This window comes from Leuciscus leuciscus, assembly GCF_965113295.1.
Source record: "Leuciscus leuciscus genome assembly, chromosome: 11".
In the NCBI taxonomy this organism is placed as follows: domain Eukaryota; kingdom Metazoa; phylum Chordata; class Actinopteri; order Cypriniformes; family Leuciscidae; genus Leuciscus; species Leuciscus leuciscus.
The window spans coordinates 11,399,527-11,415,113 of NC_138735.1; the positions used below are offsets into that span (position 1 = coordinate 11,399,527).

At 36.6% G+C, this 15,587-nt stretch overlaps 1 protein-coding gene across 1 annotated transcript in view; it reads right to left on the reverse strand.

The window, feature by feature from the left end:
• The window catches only part of ofcc1 (orofacial cleft 1 candidate 1), a 135,930-nt gene that overhangs the window by 20,305 nt on the left and 100,038 nt on the right, over positions 1-15,587 (reverse strand). Inside the window, exons 17-19 of the mRNA XM_082184815.1 lie at positions 14,686-14,938; positions 11,867-12,030; positions 6,852-7,011 (exon numbers count right to left, since the gene is read on the reverse strand). Of these exons, the coding sequence (XP_082040941.1) occupies positions 6,852-7,011; positions 11,867-12,030; positions 14,686-14,938 (577 nt within the window). The remainder of the gene's footprint in view (positions 1-6,851; positions 7,012-11,866; positions 12,031-14,685; positions 14,939-15,587) is intronic.

Here is a 15,587-nt window from a genome sequence, read left to right on the forward strand (position 1 = left end):
TGTATAAAAACAATCACGGTGCTGCCATGTTTTCTGAGCGTGTCACCAAACTAACTCTTGCTCACTCTCTAAGATAATGTTTTTACTGATTACCCATCCATCATAAAATCCTGACTTATTCATGAAACAGCAACCAAACTGCAGATGAGATATGAGTTTTATAAACCCAGAAAAGCAATAAATTAGCCGAGAAACATCTGAAGGGCTTCCACACTCTTCACAAATCCAGACTAGATTCTCCCTCTCTTCTCTAAGCATTGTGCGACTGCAACACTTTCACACATTGCTGCCCACCAAAAGTCGTTGACCTTTTCTGCATGGCAGGCGTGTCCCCTCTGCAGTCATGTCGTATTGAGCTCTGTTGTGCGGTTCTGCGGCGCTGTAGCCCGGGGCCCTGCAGCCTCTGTGCACTGTCCACTAATAGCCTCCTGTAATTGAAGAAGCGGCTTTTAGAACTAATGCAAGCAAACAGGCTTGCGGAGTGGAGGGGGAGGGCTGCAGGTGCCTTCCTGTGACCCTTTCCATATCAGGAGAGATTCGGAGCATCTTTCCCCTTCGTTCCTGTGTTTATCTTCCTGTTTTGGGTGTTTTTCCAGTTTTTTTTTTTTTTTTGACCCATTGTTGTCTGACAGAGTCTCCGGAGATTGCCGGTCATGGGCGGCTAGTCAGCAGGTGAGCTTTTGTAGGTGCGAACCAAAAATGAGAATACAGGAAAATCCCTCAAATGTATGTGGGACTAAAATAAAATAATAATAATAAAAATAATAAAAAAGATTAATTCTCTAAATTATCAAAGCATGGAGCTATCAATGCCATGGGTTTGCTTTCAAGGAAACGCAGGATTTTTCTTGCAGTGGTTCTTAACCGGGGGGCCGGGGCCTCCACAAACTTCCAAGCGGGCCTCAAGATGACTTAAAATTATTGAAAATAAGACAAAACAAGCATGAAAATAAGATAAAAACAACTACAAATATAAACCTACAGCTACAAATATACATATTTCTAGTTATGCCAAGCTTTAAAAAAAAATGTATATTTTTTAAATGTAATACTGCAATATACGGTACTATTCAAAAGTTGGGGGTAAGTAAAATGTTTTAATGTTTTAGACTTTTATGCTTACCAAGGCTGCATTTATTTGTTTATATGGTCATAAAATTACAGTCGAAACAGTAATTTTGGGAAATATTATTACAATTTAAAATAAATGTTTTTTTATATTTTAAAATGTAATTTATTCCTGTGGTGTCCAGTGGTGGTTCTGGGGGGGCCAGTGCCCCCGTGTCAACAAGCTTGGCCCCCCCCCTCTGGCCCCCCTACATTTGGAATCGTAAAATCACACCAAACAACTGCGTATTTATTCAGTTGCGGCGCCTTCATCTAGGCTACACTGCGTATACTCACATCAAATGTTAACGCAGAGGAACGGGACACTGCAGTTCACAAAAGTTCATTATTTGCATGTGCTTTAAAGCCTTGCCGGTTAAACATGTCATTCGCTGCTGATGCGCTGTTCAAATATGCGCTTTAGTGAGCGCGTACACTCGACGCGCACATTCACTAAAAGCCTGTTACTGGAGGGACTAAGTTATCTTTTGAGTCTTATATTGCGCTAATACTGTCAAATACAGATATTGTTTACATAAACAAAGTTGGTTATGTCTAAAGTGAAAGCAAACAGAGAAAATTAATTAAAATCTGCTTGTCATATGCGTGTATATTAGACGCGTCGCGTGCAGTTCTTAAAGAGACAGTAGCCCTAATAATAAACATGCTGCCGCTTGTCCTTAAAGAGATAGTTCACCCAAAACCAAACAGTTGCTGGTCCCCATTGACTTCCATACATAGTAGGAAAAAAGATATACTATGGAAGTCACAGGGGTACATCAACTGTTTGGTTACTCACATTCTTTCAAATAACGTTTATTTTCAACAGAAGAAAGAAACTTATTCGGGTTTAAAACAACTTAAGAGAGTAAATTATGACTTTTTTTGGGGAGAACTATCCCTTTAATGTTAGTAAAACAACAAAACACACAGAGGAAATCATTCACTGCTCTTGACTGAGAACTTTAAGTCTGTTGTGTTTTATTTTCATATTTGTTCATTTAATTACTTTCTCATACTGTTAAATACACCTATAGCTGAAAAAATAAAGCAGTTTATTTCATTTGTATATTAAGTTGTGTATGTGTAATATGTATCTCTGTTCTTAATTTTTAATAACAAAGAAAATAATGACAAAGATTTTTATCTTCGCCACTTTAGCCTAAATGTCTGCCACTCTTTTTTATTTTATATTTTGTTACCTATAAGGCTTTGTTTTTAAAATAGAGAAATTAGTTTGGCTGTAATGCTCAGTCACTTGCAAAATAGTAAAACCAACATGAAAAAAGAATCGTGATAAATCGTGATTTTCCTGAAAAAAAAAATCGTGATATGATATTATTGCCATATCGCCCACCCCAGGTGTAAAAAAGTGCCTAGATGTGCTTAGATGCTAAAAATGTGTTATTATTGATCATTATATCACACTACAATTAAACATAATGAAACATTCATTTGAATTGAAATTGTTTTATTAGCTTAGCTAATATAATTTATTAGCTTTTTCTAGAGATTGCAGTCATGCATGACATGGTGAAAAATGACTTGAAATAATACTGAAAATAGGTTAAGATGAATGTTAAAGGTGTGCCCCCTAAAAGCACAAGTGGCCCCTGCCTGGCCCCCCCAGTTACTGTGGTCTAGAACCGCCACTGGTGGTGTCAAAGCTGAGCAGTCATTACTCCAGTCTTCAGTGTCACATGATCCTTCAGAAATCAATCAAATATGCTGATTTGGTGCCTAAACAATTATTATTATTGATAAGCAGCTCCTTAATATATTCGATAAACAGAAAGTTCTGCTGTCATTTTTTATCAATATAATGATATGCAGATCCTTGCTAAATAAAATTATTGGTTTATTAAATATAAAAATAAAAATAATATTACTGATTGATATAGAATTACAGATTTAAAAAAAAATATTTTTATGTTTTGCTTAATTGTAATAAACACACAATATTACAAAGCAAAAAAAAAAAAAAAGGTCTAAAATATGTCTCTTTTTTTCTTTTTCTTACAGAAACATTTAATTTGTTGTACTTTCATTTGCATTTGAAAATAAACTTGACCCAAAGATGTTCTTGACGCCGTACTTTGAAGAAAAGTAGATGCCAAAATAAACAATACAATATTATCAGGGTTTTCTGACTTTCAAATATAACATATAGTTGACAATATTTCATCATGTGAACAAAGGCAACTTGAAGCTTGGAGCGAGTTCTATGATGAATTTGCCGTCATAAAGTTGGACTAAAGCAACAGCATGAAAAGGTCCCACGTAACTCCCGTCTTAATAATTACAGACGGAGAGACAGAGAGATGAGTGGTGGGGGGTGCACAGGAAGAGAGCGGCAGTCTGGCCGTCATTAGATCTTCAATGCGTGTGTTCTCCTTCCTGCGACAGGTTGGGCCCCCTGTCAGTTGTTTTGCAAAGCACCTTGGGTGTTCCCTAAATTCAGCCCGTGGAAAGACATTACTGAGACATGTGGAGACAAATAGCACGACAGAGCGCAAATCTCGATGCGATTCAGTAGCGAAAACATCTCCAGGGCTATCAGCAGCCATTAGCGTAACGTTCTGGTGAATTACGGTGAAGATTACAGCGACGCCGGACTCCTCTGTCACTGTCACACAGCCGGTGACAAAACAGTTTGCGTTACCTGCTTAAGCACGGCAGACATTAGCACCTCCCTTCCAGGTACAGTAATCAAGAAGGTGACGGCACGCAATTAATGAGGTCCATCTGCAGCAGTGCCTATACATAATTAATGAGCTCATTATCCGCACACTTTGACTTTAGGCCCCTTTGCAAGATATACACACTATAGGAGTCTGGTTAAAACAAAGTCTATGCGGTTGTAATCACCATCAAAGAAATGTATAGTTTTACGAAAAAAATAAAAAAATAAAATAAAGTCAAAAGACCCACAGTCTACAAATGTAGCTAACCATGCTATGTGTGTTCATGAAATGCAATTCCTTTTTTTTTTTTTTGCCACTGAATGCTAGTATGACATTGTGTTAATAATGTAATAATGTTGATCACATGGCCTGGAAGAAAATAAACCATAATATGAAGTTAATTAAAGAGTAAAAAATCCGATTAGTTTTTATGATCGCCCCATGAAACGTGCAGAATTTGATCATGATAAGACCAAGCAGAATTATTTATTGTGGATTGTTTTATTGTCGTAGTGCTCGGAAGAAGAAACTTGTGTTAATGACGAATTACCCATGACTGTTTTACTGTCAGAACAGTTTCTTTATTCTATAAAGAAGAATGTGCTTCATATCAGGAGGGAATCAAGTTACTTTAATGAGCAAATTATTAGCTTTAATAATCTTATACCCAAATGCTAGATGACAGATTGCATGGACACTGATTTTAGGTTAAAATGTATATGTATGTTTATTTTAATATTTAGTATTTCAATCCAGCTTATTTTGCAACACGGAAGTAAGCTATTTTCTTTGAATGTGAGAGACTCCCCATGATTTTCATTGGCCGCTATAGGTAAATAGCTAGAAGAATAACAAAGTGCAGTAAACAGTAAAACTATTTGCGCAACAAACCAGTGTGATTATGACAATAAATTAGTTATTTTGTGAAAATAAAACAACTGGAAACAAATGACACTGGAAACCTTGCACATTCAAGAAAAAAAGAAAAAAAAAGAAATGGTGAATTGTGACCACTTACATGGTCTGAGGTCTGAAAAATATATTTTTAAAAGTGCATACATTCCATGTAGTATCTTAATTAATATGAGCTCATAAAATCTGCATGTATAATAATTGTAGAGGCATTAGAAAAATAGTTTTAGATAAAGTACAGCATGTCACACTGCAAGACACAGCTGGCCTTTGAAATGCAACCAAATACTTGCATTACATAAAACAAACCAATCTTTCAAAAAGATGATAATAAATTATATTTATTGTAATGATGGTATTTAGTAAATATAACCCCCCCCCCCCCCCCCCCCCTTTTGGAAACCCTGAGTTGAGGCCGAGACAAAGCATGTCAATCTTTGCAACATTGTAATATTCATTCGTAATGATCAGCACATGTATTTGCCACAGGCATTCAAACAAGCTGCTAAAACTTTCTGAAGTTTCCAAGCATCCTGTGGCTCTATCTGTACCTGTAAATGTTTTCTACGCTCTCTCCACCCCCATTCTCTGCTAATGAAGGCCTCGTGGCCTCTTGTTATTAAAATCATGCCTCTTTCTGCGATATTAATTGGGTCCATAATAAGGAATGTGCTGGATTCATTATTTAATTGTGAAGGAACATTTGGAATACAGTTTCTGAAATCTATTTTTAATGAAAACTACTACATCCTGACCTAATCATATCAAGCATATTCTATCTAATTAAGGATGCAAAAAATCATTAGAGTTGCAAAATATTAGTTTCAGCTCTGTCTGGCTGCTCCCTCCCCTCCAACATATATTTTTTTTCCTACTGTGTTGATAAATAGTTAATGAGGGAAAAATGACAAAAATTTGCAAGTAGGCAAATTAGTTTAATAGGGATATGTCTTTGCTGAGTTGGGAAAGTGACCCTTTTTTGCATAGAGAAATTGCCACAATAATTATGAAATAATGGCCTAGCCCGTCTTATTTAAATGAAAAATCGTCAGCCTGAATAATGTAAAAATTGTGAAATGCAATAACCCTAAATTTTCATCATGCTGGCAAATGTGTTTAATGTGTTAGCATTTTATCAGTTCAATAACGGCAAATTAGGGCCAATATGAGAGAGGAGGTTATGACTGCAGTTCTGGGATGAAGACCGTTCTAGTTAAAAAAGATTCTGCAAGCGTGTTGGTTAAACGATGCTGTTTTCTTAATTACAATCTAAACAACTGTATCCAATTTGTAGCACCTTCATTACTAATATTGCCACAGCTGTAGCAGTACTTTTGGAATCTAAAACATAAACAGGGTCATTGGAAAGGGCTGGAAAAATAACGTGATTCTCAAAGGTCTACGATTTGAGCTAGGAATTACAGAATGCCTTTTTAATGACTTGTTTGACAGCCAATAACATTTCTTCATCAAGAACACTAAAAGAGGAGTTGCCACCCAAGTTGTGAACGTGTGTGTGTGTGTGTGTGTGTGTGTGTGTGTGTGTGTGTGTGTGTGTCCTCATGCGTCCCTCTGTTGATTGAGCGGTCTTTTTTCTTAATGAAATATTGCTGGAAATTGATTTCCGTGGATTAATCAAGCCGAATTCCTTTTTGGATAATTAGCCCCAACTAATTAGACTAGCTAAAAACCTCTGTGACAAATTTTTGGCATTCATAAATGTAACTAAAGAAAACAGAATGATTTGAAATAATAATGTTATATCCTTTGATTCCATTTTATGTTAATTATAATGCATATTAGAAAGCTCAGTGAACAGTTCAACGTGACAGTCCATTTCTGAAAACCATCACAAAGGCTTTCTTACTCATAAATGCTAGCGGGCATCTACAAGCCATCAGACAGACAGAAATCTTTTGCAGAGGCAATCTGATGGATTAGTATCAACTACCATTTTGCCCATCTTCTTTAAAACAGCCATTAATCCAATTAAGCGCCTAAGACTTGAGAAGAGCTTTGCAACAGTCAAGCGTTGTGGCAATGCAGCCCATGGCAGCTGGATCGCCTTTTTGAAAGAAGATATTCTCTTTGAACCCCAGTGTTCAGTGCTGGTTGTTACCACTATAAACAGAACTTCCACAAACTCACCTTGCGTCTCTCTCCATTGAAGCCTCTCCATTGCTCTGCCTTCTTTACAATGTAATTGAGCTCCTGGTTGGAGACCTCCATGTCATGTGGAATAAAGAATGCTCCCTCAGTGCTGTGGAGGCGTTGGTAGATATCTAACAGTCTCCCATCATTGTGAAGTCTGGATGAAAAATAAAATAAAAAAGTTAACACTTAATTTTAAAATGGCAGTTAACATTGTTGCTTTTGAAATGCATAAGTTGATTTTTTTGTAGAAAAAAAAAAAAACTACTTATTTTAAACCAATTTTATTTTTATAATTAACTATGAAATGTTAATGCTATGTTGTTACAAAAAGAAATGTACAAACACACCGTGTGTTGTATCCTATTCTGTCACGTGACATGAAAGAACCAATGGCATTCACTGTTAATGATGTACATCCAGCTGTTTTTAACTGAGCACAAGTGTGAATGATATTTGAGAGCCCCCAGTGAATATCAACTTAATTTCCAATCTGTTCCTCACAAAACGCAGTTGGAATATAGCAACTAATAAGGGGTTGGAATGGCATGTAAATGATTAACTGATAAATCAATTAACTAATTCTTGGTTTGTTGCAAAGTTGCAGGACAGAGGTTCAGAGTTCAAACGGGTTTTATTCCACCTTGTCACATCCTGGTCATTTTGCTGTCAAGGCTGTTACCGTCTGACGAACAGCTCATCTGACCTTTCCAACACAGTGAAATTCTGATGAGCTTCAGCTCGGCAGAGAAGCAGGCCTGACCTGTCAATGTCAACCGGCAGAACAGAAGCGACTCTAGTCTACGGTAGAAGGTTTGACACATTTGTTAACTTATTTTTTTATATTTTAAAATATAAATTTTTATTTTCTTCTCCCCTATATTATACTCAAGTAAACAAAGTCACAGAGAAAGTCAAAGAGAATGTGCCATGAGTAACTTGGGGAGTATGCTAGATTCTACAAGTAGTGTAGGAGGCTTGTTTGTTTGTGTTTTTGTGGAAAGGTTGTCTCTTCAGATCATACATTGATCCTAATGTTCTTCAAAGAAGTTGAGCATATAGAGGCATCTGAATCTCTGTCTGGTGACAAAGAATTGAGTCATATGACTACTACAGTGTGGTTATTGATATTGAGTCTCCTCAGACATCTCACATACTCAGCGCATGAATCAACAGCCATAAAAACACACAGCTTGGCTTCTCTTCAAAACGCCTATGACCCTCCGCTACAGAAACGAGATTATTCTTGTTCAAAGGGTAATGAACACTCCAGAAACATTTACCATGCAAAGTATAAAAGATGAAAAACAGTAGAGAGAGAAAAAAAGAAAAAAAGAAAAACTCTAAAATATGATGTGAAATATAACTGAAACATATTGTGGAATATATTGATCCATCATTCTATCATGGGAAAGAAGCGTGTGATGACTGCTTTGCCAAGGCATATACATCGGACTTAAGCATGCATGAATAAATGAAGGTAACCCATTCATGCATGATGAACAATTACCAGAGTACACATATTCTATTACATACTTAGTAATCATATGTGAACTAATATTCATCCAATCATATTTCCATTTTAAATTATGCCAGGGATTTATTGTAGACAGTGAAAAAGATACAAAACAATGGCTTAAGATATCTAAGGTAAGCTGGAAAACAGAAATAATAGTTTGCAGCAATATTTGGTTGCTGTGGAAGGTTTTGCTAACTGTGATCCTGGTATGGTGATAGGAGGTCCATGGTCATGGATCCTTCTCCTCAATTCCAGAACCAGAGATACCTGTCGTTCCCTGAAAGATTATTCTAGTAAACTCTATGATCACTCTATAAGCATGTTCACTGGCTTGCAGAATAAAAAAGTCAGTACGGATAATGGCATTTTCGGTGCTCTTCTAAGTCTTTCTGTTTCTGGAAGGGTCCTGTTTCTGAACGTCCCTCCAACACTCCATTGCCACTCTAGGTCCAAATCTGAACTCCAGGCAAATTAAAGTGAGAAACGTCCATTGCTATTCATCAAACATTTCTGGATGTGCTGGACATAGCTTGCAGTCCTGCTCTTAGCCACCTGCTCAAAATGTGAGCCTGGACCTGAGACAGTAAGAGGACTCCATCAAAAGGCAACAACAATCCAGAAGGAGGGACATCCAAAGAAATACATGAAAGACATCTGTGTGAGGGTTATTGTGCCTAGTCAATATGACCTGCTCACACCCAGCAATAACAGTTGTAAGTACATTTTAAGTGTACCTTTCAATGATAAATTAAGACATTCAAATAAATCTGAATGTCAGATGTACAAGCAGACCATTGACATCTTGATAATGTACAGTTGTTGCATCTAGCTAACAGTTAAAAAAACAATTCCAAGGTCAGATTAAGCTATAAATGGGAAACCATGACATCCCATGAACCAGTGGTGCTCAGTCATGCTCATAAAGATTTACCTTTAAAGCACAGAATAAGACAATAAGGTTTTAGTGTTATTAAAAATGACAGACAAGTGTTTTAGATACTAAACTCTGCAGGAAGGAAGGAAGGAAGGAGCAGGATTGATAAATCCCACCATTAAACATTTGAAACTATCCATAAAATATTCCTGACAAAATTTCAGCGCAAAGAAATTCATCGGGAATTAAACAAAGACCCCGGGAGAACTAGCACATTCTCGTATCAGTCTGCCTCTTAACCAATGATATCGTCAGCCTGAAAGCCTCTCAACCAACCAGATGTTGAGCAGGAGAACCATTCATTCACTGCTTTAAAACAGACACTTCAGTTGTGCCACTATTCTCCTCTTATTTCAGAAGAACATGCTCACTAATGGACCCACATCAAATGTCTGATTGTGTTTATATATTTTCCAACATATATAATGATAAAATGCAAAACATACCTCTTTCCGGCTTTGCAGGGAGTGAATCAGGGCTTGCTAAAATGTAATTAAAAACGGATAACAGTTCATTCTATCTATACGTGTAGCCTCAGGCGTTATTTTAGAAATAGGTCAGGCACTGTGTCAGTGCTTCTCTCCACACAGTGAATAGAAGCAGATAACCCATAAAAACGTGCAAGCCTACTCACAATCAGACTGCTGGCCTACATTCACACAGCACAGCCACTCTTCAGCTTTAACCCATGTTACATGCGCCAACCCTGCCATCCTAGAGCCATGCACTGGCATGAGACATTACCCTTCTCTACGGCTGACACTTAATGTCGTCCATCCAGTGTGGGATATAAGCCCAACCATTGAGAAACAAGATGAAAGCTCTTTCTCTGAGACCATTCTACACTGATTAGTGGAAAATCAGGTTGTTACACTTTTGGGTCCTTTGTTTTATTTCCAGACCTTAAAGCTACAGTGTGTGATTACAGACCTAAATATTCAAACATGAAAAGTGATCCATGAACAGTTGATGCCATATCTATATCTGACACGTGTATTTCTTGACTTCTTGGTCCAAATTTAGCCTTAACATCAAAGGATTTCCATTTGTGTTAATATGATTTTGTGCATCTTTCTCTTGCCCAATAGAAGCAATTCAAACAATGAAAATCCAAAAGAACTCAAAATTGAGCCTATTAATTTTCTTAATGCATGTTTCTGTAATATTTCATGAACATTTCATTTCATGAAAAAAAAGAAAGAAAAAAAAGAAAAAAGAAAATCATGAACATTTCAAGAAGGCAGTAAAGCTAAAACACTACAATTTGCTGCCTGGCAATATAATAGGAAACCCCAATGTTCATTGTGTCTGTCATGCATATTAACAAACCCTGTGAAGGTGATTTGAGCTCATCTTCATGTCATTTCTCTGATTATTCATTCTTTAATTTCATGAGAGTATTAAATCAAATTGCATTACATCAACACTTGGCTGTCAGATGATGATAATGAGCAGAAAGCTCTTGATAGAGCCTGTTTATGATTCTTATGTGCTGGTGGACAGGACTTCATTGGCTGGATGTCCCTAAGGGGTTCCCTGTCCAAAAATACACTGCCATAATCTCAGACTCTGAATAGTGTGGACTGCAGTGTTTTGACACTTTTGACACTTCCACCAGGAAGGTCACACACAAACTCACAAGTTGACAGCAAAGAACAACAGAAAAGAGAATACTGCATTTTTGTTCTTATTGTGAAATTTAGTTTCCGGAGATAGACAATTTATTGCTTTTTCATCTACATGTCTTTTCTCTCAACATCAGCATTTCCTCCACCCCACACACACACTATATACAAACATGAAATGCTGCTATTAACTAGATCAATAAATGTCAAGTCGATTATATCTATAAGACAATGTTGGTTGCTGTCTTTAAATGTAAATGTGTTTATATGATAATATATCCCTCTGCTCAGTTGCACTGCTAACAGCCTTGTGTTTTCTCTCTCCCTCTTGCACAATTAAAAATGGCAAATAAAGAACGCCTCGTCAAGGTCAGGTGAGTTCCCCTATAACATGAATGCCCTGTTCAGAGAAGAGCATCTTCTTGCGACCAATTCTTGCACTCGTGTTATCAGGCGTTTTTGTCTCTCCCACTTAACTTATTATTATACCACCTATTTTGCATTCTAAATGTACGTGTCATTGCCTGCCTATGTTGTCTCTGGCTATGGATTACTTTAATGTAAATTGGGGCTCATCAAGGATTACACTCCTAGAGAAAATTATATTCCAAGACCAAAAATGACTAAAATCCTGCAGTGAGATTCAGAGCTAGTTTTGATTTCTACATTTGATTTGTAAATGTAAGCTACATTTGATTTCATTAATGGACAATTTTCTGAAATGCCTTTGGAGGAAATGATTAGGAAAAATGGTTGCAGAACCAAGGTTGCTGCAAAAGTGAGTGCTCACAGTTAAGCAAAATGATATGCAGTGGCATGAGGGCATGTGACAAATGAAATAAGACATTCAAGTTCATTCACTGGGACAAGTCCAGAACAACATGACAAACTATTTATTTTTGTGTTTGTTTGATTTGCTTTTAAAGTATTGTACCTGAGGATGTAAACATAAAGAAAAGTGAAGGAGAGGATGCAGTGGACGCCATACAGGAAAAGTGTGATGATGATGCCTGCTGTACCCGACTGCTCCGTTCGAAAGAAATGCCAGTAAAGCTTGGCAGCATCTGCTAACGGTTCCTCTGCACTGTAGGACAGACGCTGACCAAACAAAATCAAAACATATTTTACAAATTCAAAACTGCCACACACATTTAAAATGTAAATATATAACTCTCTGGTGCTATTCGGTCATTTTGATTTGTCAAATGTTAAAACATTTTGTCCAACTTTATCAGAATGGTAAGAAACTTGCCACTTGCTAAGTGAACAGACAAACAAACAAACAAACAAACAAAAAATAATCATGGACATGATTCGGAAAAAGGTTAAATGGTCCAGGAAAAAAAAGTGTACTCCTCGTGGTAAAAAAAAGAGACTGCACTGGAAATTATTGTGAAACAAATTGTGGAAACTTTGGTACTGCACCCAAACAAAATCTTACTGAAAGCTAATTTTTTTAGATATCAAGCTCAAATTTGTAAAACAACTTGTTTAGATTTATGGCCTTGATTTTCTCATAAAAGAAGTTTTGGAAAATATCTATTTTATATAAAAAGTTAAAATAGTATTTGTATTTCATAACAATAAATGTAACATACTTAAACTTTTTTTTTAAAGTTTACTTTTTAAAACTATTTATTTATTTCTTTATTTTTTACTTCAGCAATAATCTGCCAAGTGTCAACTTTAAAAAGAGACCACACTTAAGTCGGTGCTCCAAAGCATTCAAGATGTATGACAGTTTAAGTTGAAAATTAAATGTTGTGGTTTATGCTCTAAAAGTGAATAAATGGATTATAACTACTGCATAAATATAATTTAGTACCATAAAATCCCCTGAAAATACAAAATATTAAATACAAAATATTATCGAGCTAAAATATAGTACATTCATTTAATTGAAATAATAATAATAATAATATTAATAAAAACAGCAAATTTTTGACCACCACATGAATAGCAGCAGAATAGAATAGTGAATAGGTGGGTTATTTTTAATTAGCCCAAATGATGGGTTCAATTGGTTGAACACATAATTTGTAAAGGGAGAACAATTCTCCCCTTTTTCAAGTTGGCCCATCTTCGGCACAAATTCTGGCAAATCCAGGCAATGTTCTGTAACAGGCCTCACTGCTCTCCACATTTTTGTTGCACATTCACCAGGAAAGGTTTACGGAATTTCTGTACAATCTGTCCTGTAAGTCCTCTTGGATGCCAAAGATGGTGGGGGTGGATCGGATGTTACAATATGGTCACTAAAGATAAAGGTGCTCTAAGCGATGTCACTCGTTTTTTAGGCCAAAACTTGTTTTGTCACATACAGCAAACATATTCTCACTATCCGCTAGCTGCCTGTCCCCTGAACACACTGTAAAAAAAAAAAAAAAAACGCGGTCTCTGTAGACGGCCCAGGCTCCACAAACGGCAAGAAAAACAAACTGGCCCAGCCTGGACTACGAAACATAACAAACAGTGTTCCAGCCAATAACCAACAAGAATAATTTGGAGGTGGGGGTTGGGGGGTGCGCGTGCACATGAAGGGGGGTGTGTGGGGAGTGGAGGAGAGAGAAGCATGAAGAGGGAAGTTACCTAGAGGAGAGATGTCCTAACAACGACTAACGTTAAAATTGTATATTCTTGAGAATTTTTATATAGCCAAGAGACGACGTTCCGATGAACAAATAATAAAGAATAGGGAAAAGGAGAAGGAGCGCGAAGTTCCGAATTTACATCGGAAAAGCGTTCAAAAGGTGGCGAGAACTCAGCCGGCAGAAGGGCTTACAATCCAACATACAAGTGGCTCTGTTTTTGCTGGACAGGTGGGTAAATCCAGTTTGTTTTTTTCTAAATGGTTCATGACTGTTTCAGGAAGCAGGGAAGGGAGGGGGGGTGTAGCGGACGGGATGATGAGGAGGGAGGGTCGAGCTAGCTAGCCTCCGTTTTGTTTGACAATACTTTGAACGTCAACAAGAAGTGACGTCACCCAACATCGCTTAGAGCACCTTTAAAATCATAATCAAGTAGGCTACTTTGCAAGTTTCTTTAATTGTATAATTATCAATACATTAAAATGGGTGTTCTTCTTTAAATCATGAGAAATGATTATTAAAACATAATGAAGTAAACTGTGCTTTTAAGTCAAACTTTTAATGTGACAACTACAAAGTCCACTTTTAAAAAGTATACTTCATTAAAGTGTACCATCTTTAAGTAGGCCTACACTTTACACATTATATTATATTATCTGCAAGTACAGTCTTTTGAAAATACAAGATTTGAAGAGCACTTCTTTTCACAAGAGAAAACTTAACAACAAAAAAGCTGGATAGATTTAAAAAAAAAAAAAAACAGTATATAATATTTTCATAAATTGAAATTAAGGGATTAGTGTTTGGAACAGCCAATGTTTTTTAGTTATGCCATATCTTCATTGGTTCATCATAATTATACTATATATGCATAATAACACAATATATTCTAAGATCCATTTCAATATGAATGAGGTTTACAATTCTAAGTTTGATTCTTAATATATCTAATTTTCTGAATGTACAATGTATTGGCATATGTAAATGCCATTCATCATTCCCAACCAAAAATACACTTAAAATCCTGAATAATGTTCTCTCTCTACAGTCTGTCTATCTCATCCTTGTTCTCACATTCAGTTTTATTTGTGAAGTGACTTTGCTAAGATAATGTGAAACTTCTATATACAGTCCAGAAGTGTCCACGTTATTTTAAGTGACTTACCCCCAGGACGGCATCCACAGCAAAGACCGCCAGAGGGTCCAGCACTGTCCACACTGCCGCAGCCATGATAAACTTTGACAGGAAGGAGGGCGGTGAGCCAAACGCTAGCTGACAGCCCCATCTGATCAGGAGCAGCAGTAGCGTAGCTGCATTCAAGGTCAGGGGGCCTAGCAGCACCAGCAGAACCTCCTCCAGGGTAGATAGAAGCGAACCCTGATAGACCAGATCCACCGTGTGCGCACCCAACCCAAACCTGCCCCAAGAGACACATGACGGGAAAATGATTTAGCAAGATTATCAAATAAAGAATAAATGAGAATTCTTCATAAATGGGTGTAAATTGTAAACTTAATCAATTCCAAGTTATGTGGTGTTGTTACGCTCCTAAAAACAAAGTTCCTAAAGGGGTATTTGCAGAGATGACAAATAAGACCATTTTGGGTTTCCCAAAGAACCTTTCAGTGAGCAGTTCTAAATAGAACCATTTATATATATATATATATATATATATATATATATATATATATGAATAATATTTTAATAATCGAAATTACCTTTTCCCAACTACGAAGAAACCTTTATGTTTAAGAGTGTAGGCATGATGTAAATAAAACCAAGTTAACTGTTTATACATGCATAGCAATAATGAAAGCTGAAAGAAAAGGGGAAAAAATCTAATTGAATATCAAAAAAACAAAACAAAAAAAATGCACAAAATAAGGTGAAATGTATAAGAACTTACACTAATATGTAATGTTTTTACACAAAGTTTCATGTTTTTCCTAATCTACCATCCTCTCTCTGCTCATTAATCCTCCTCTAATGTTACCTGGGAATCTCTTCCACTCTTCATTTCACCTATTCGGCCCATTTCTGCTGCTCACGTTCACCACTCCAGCTGT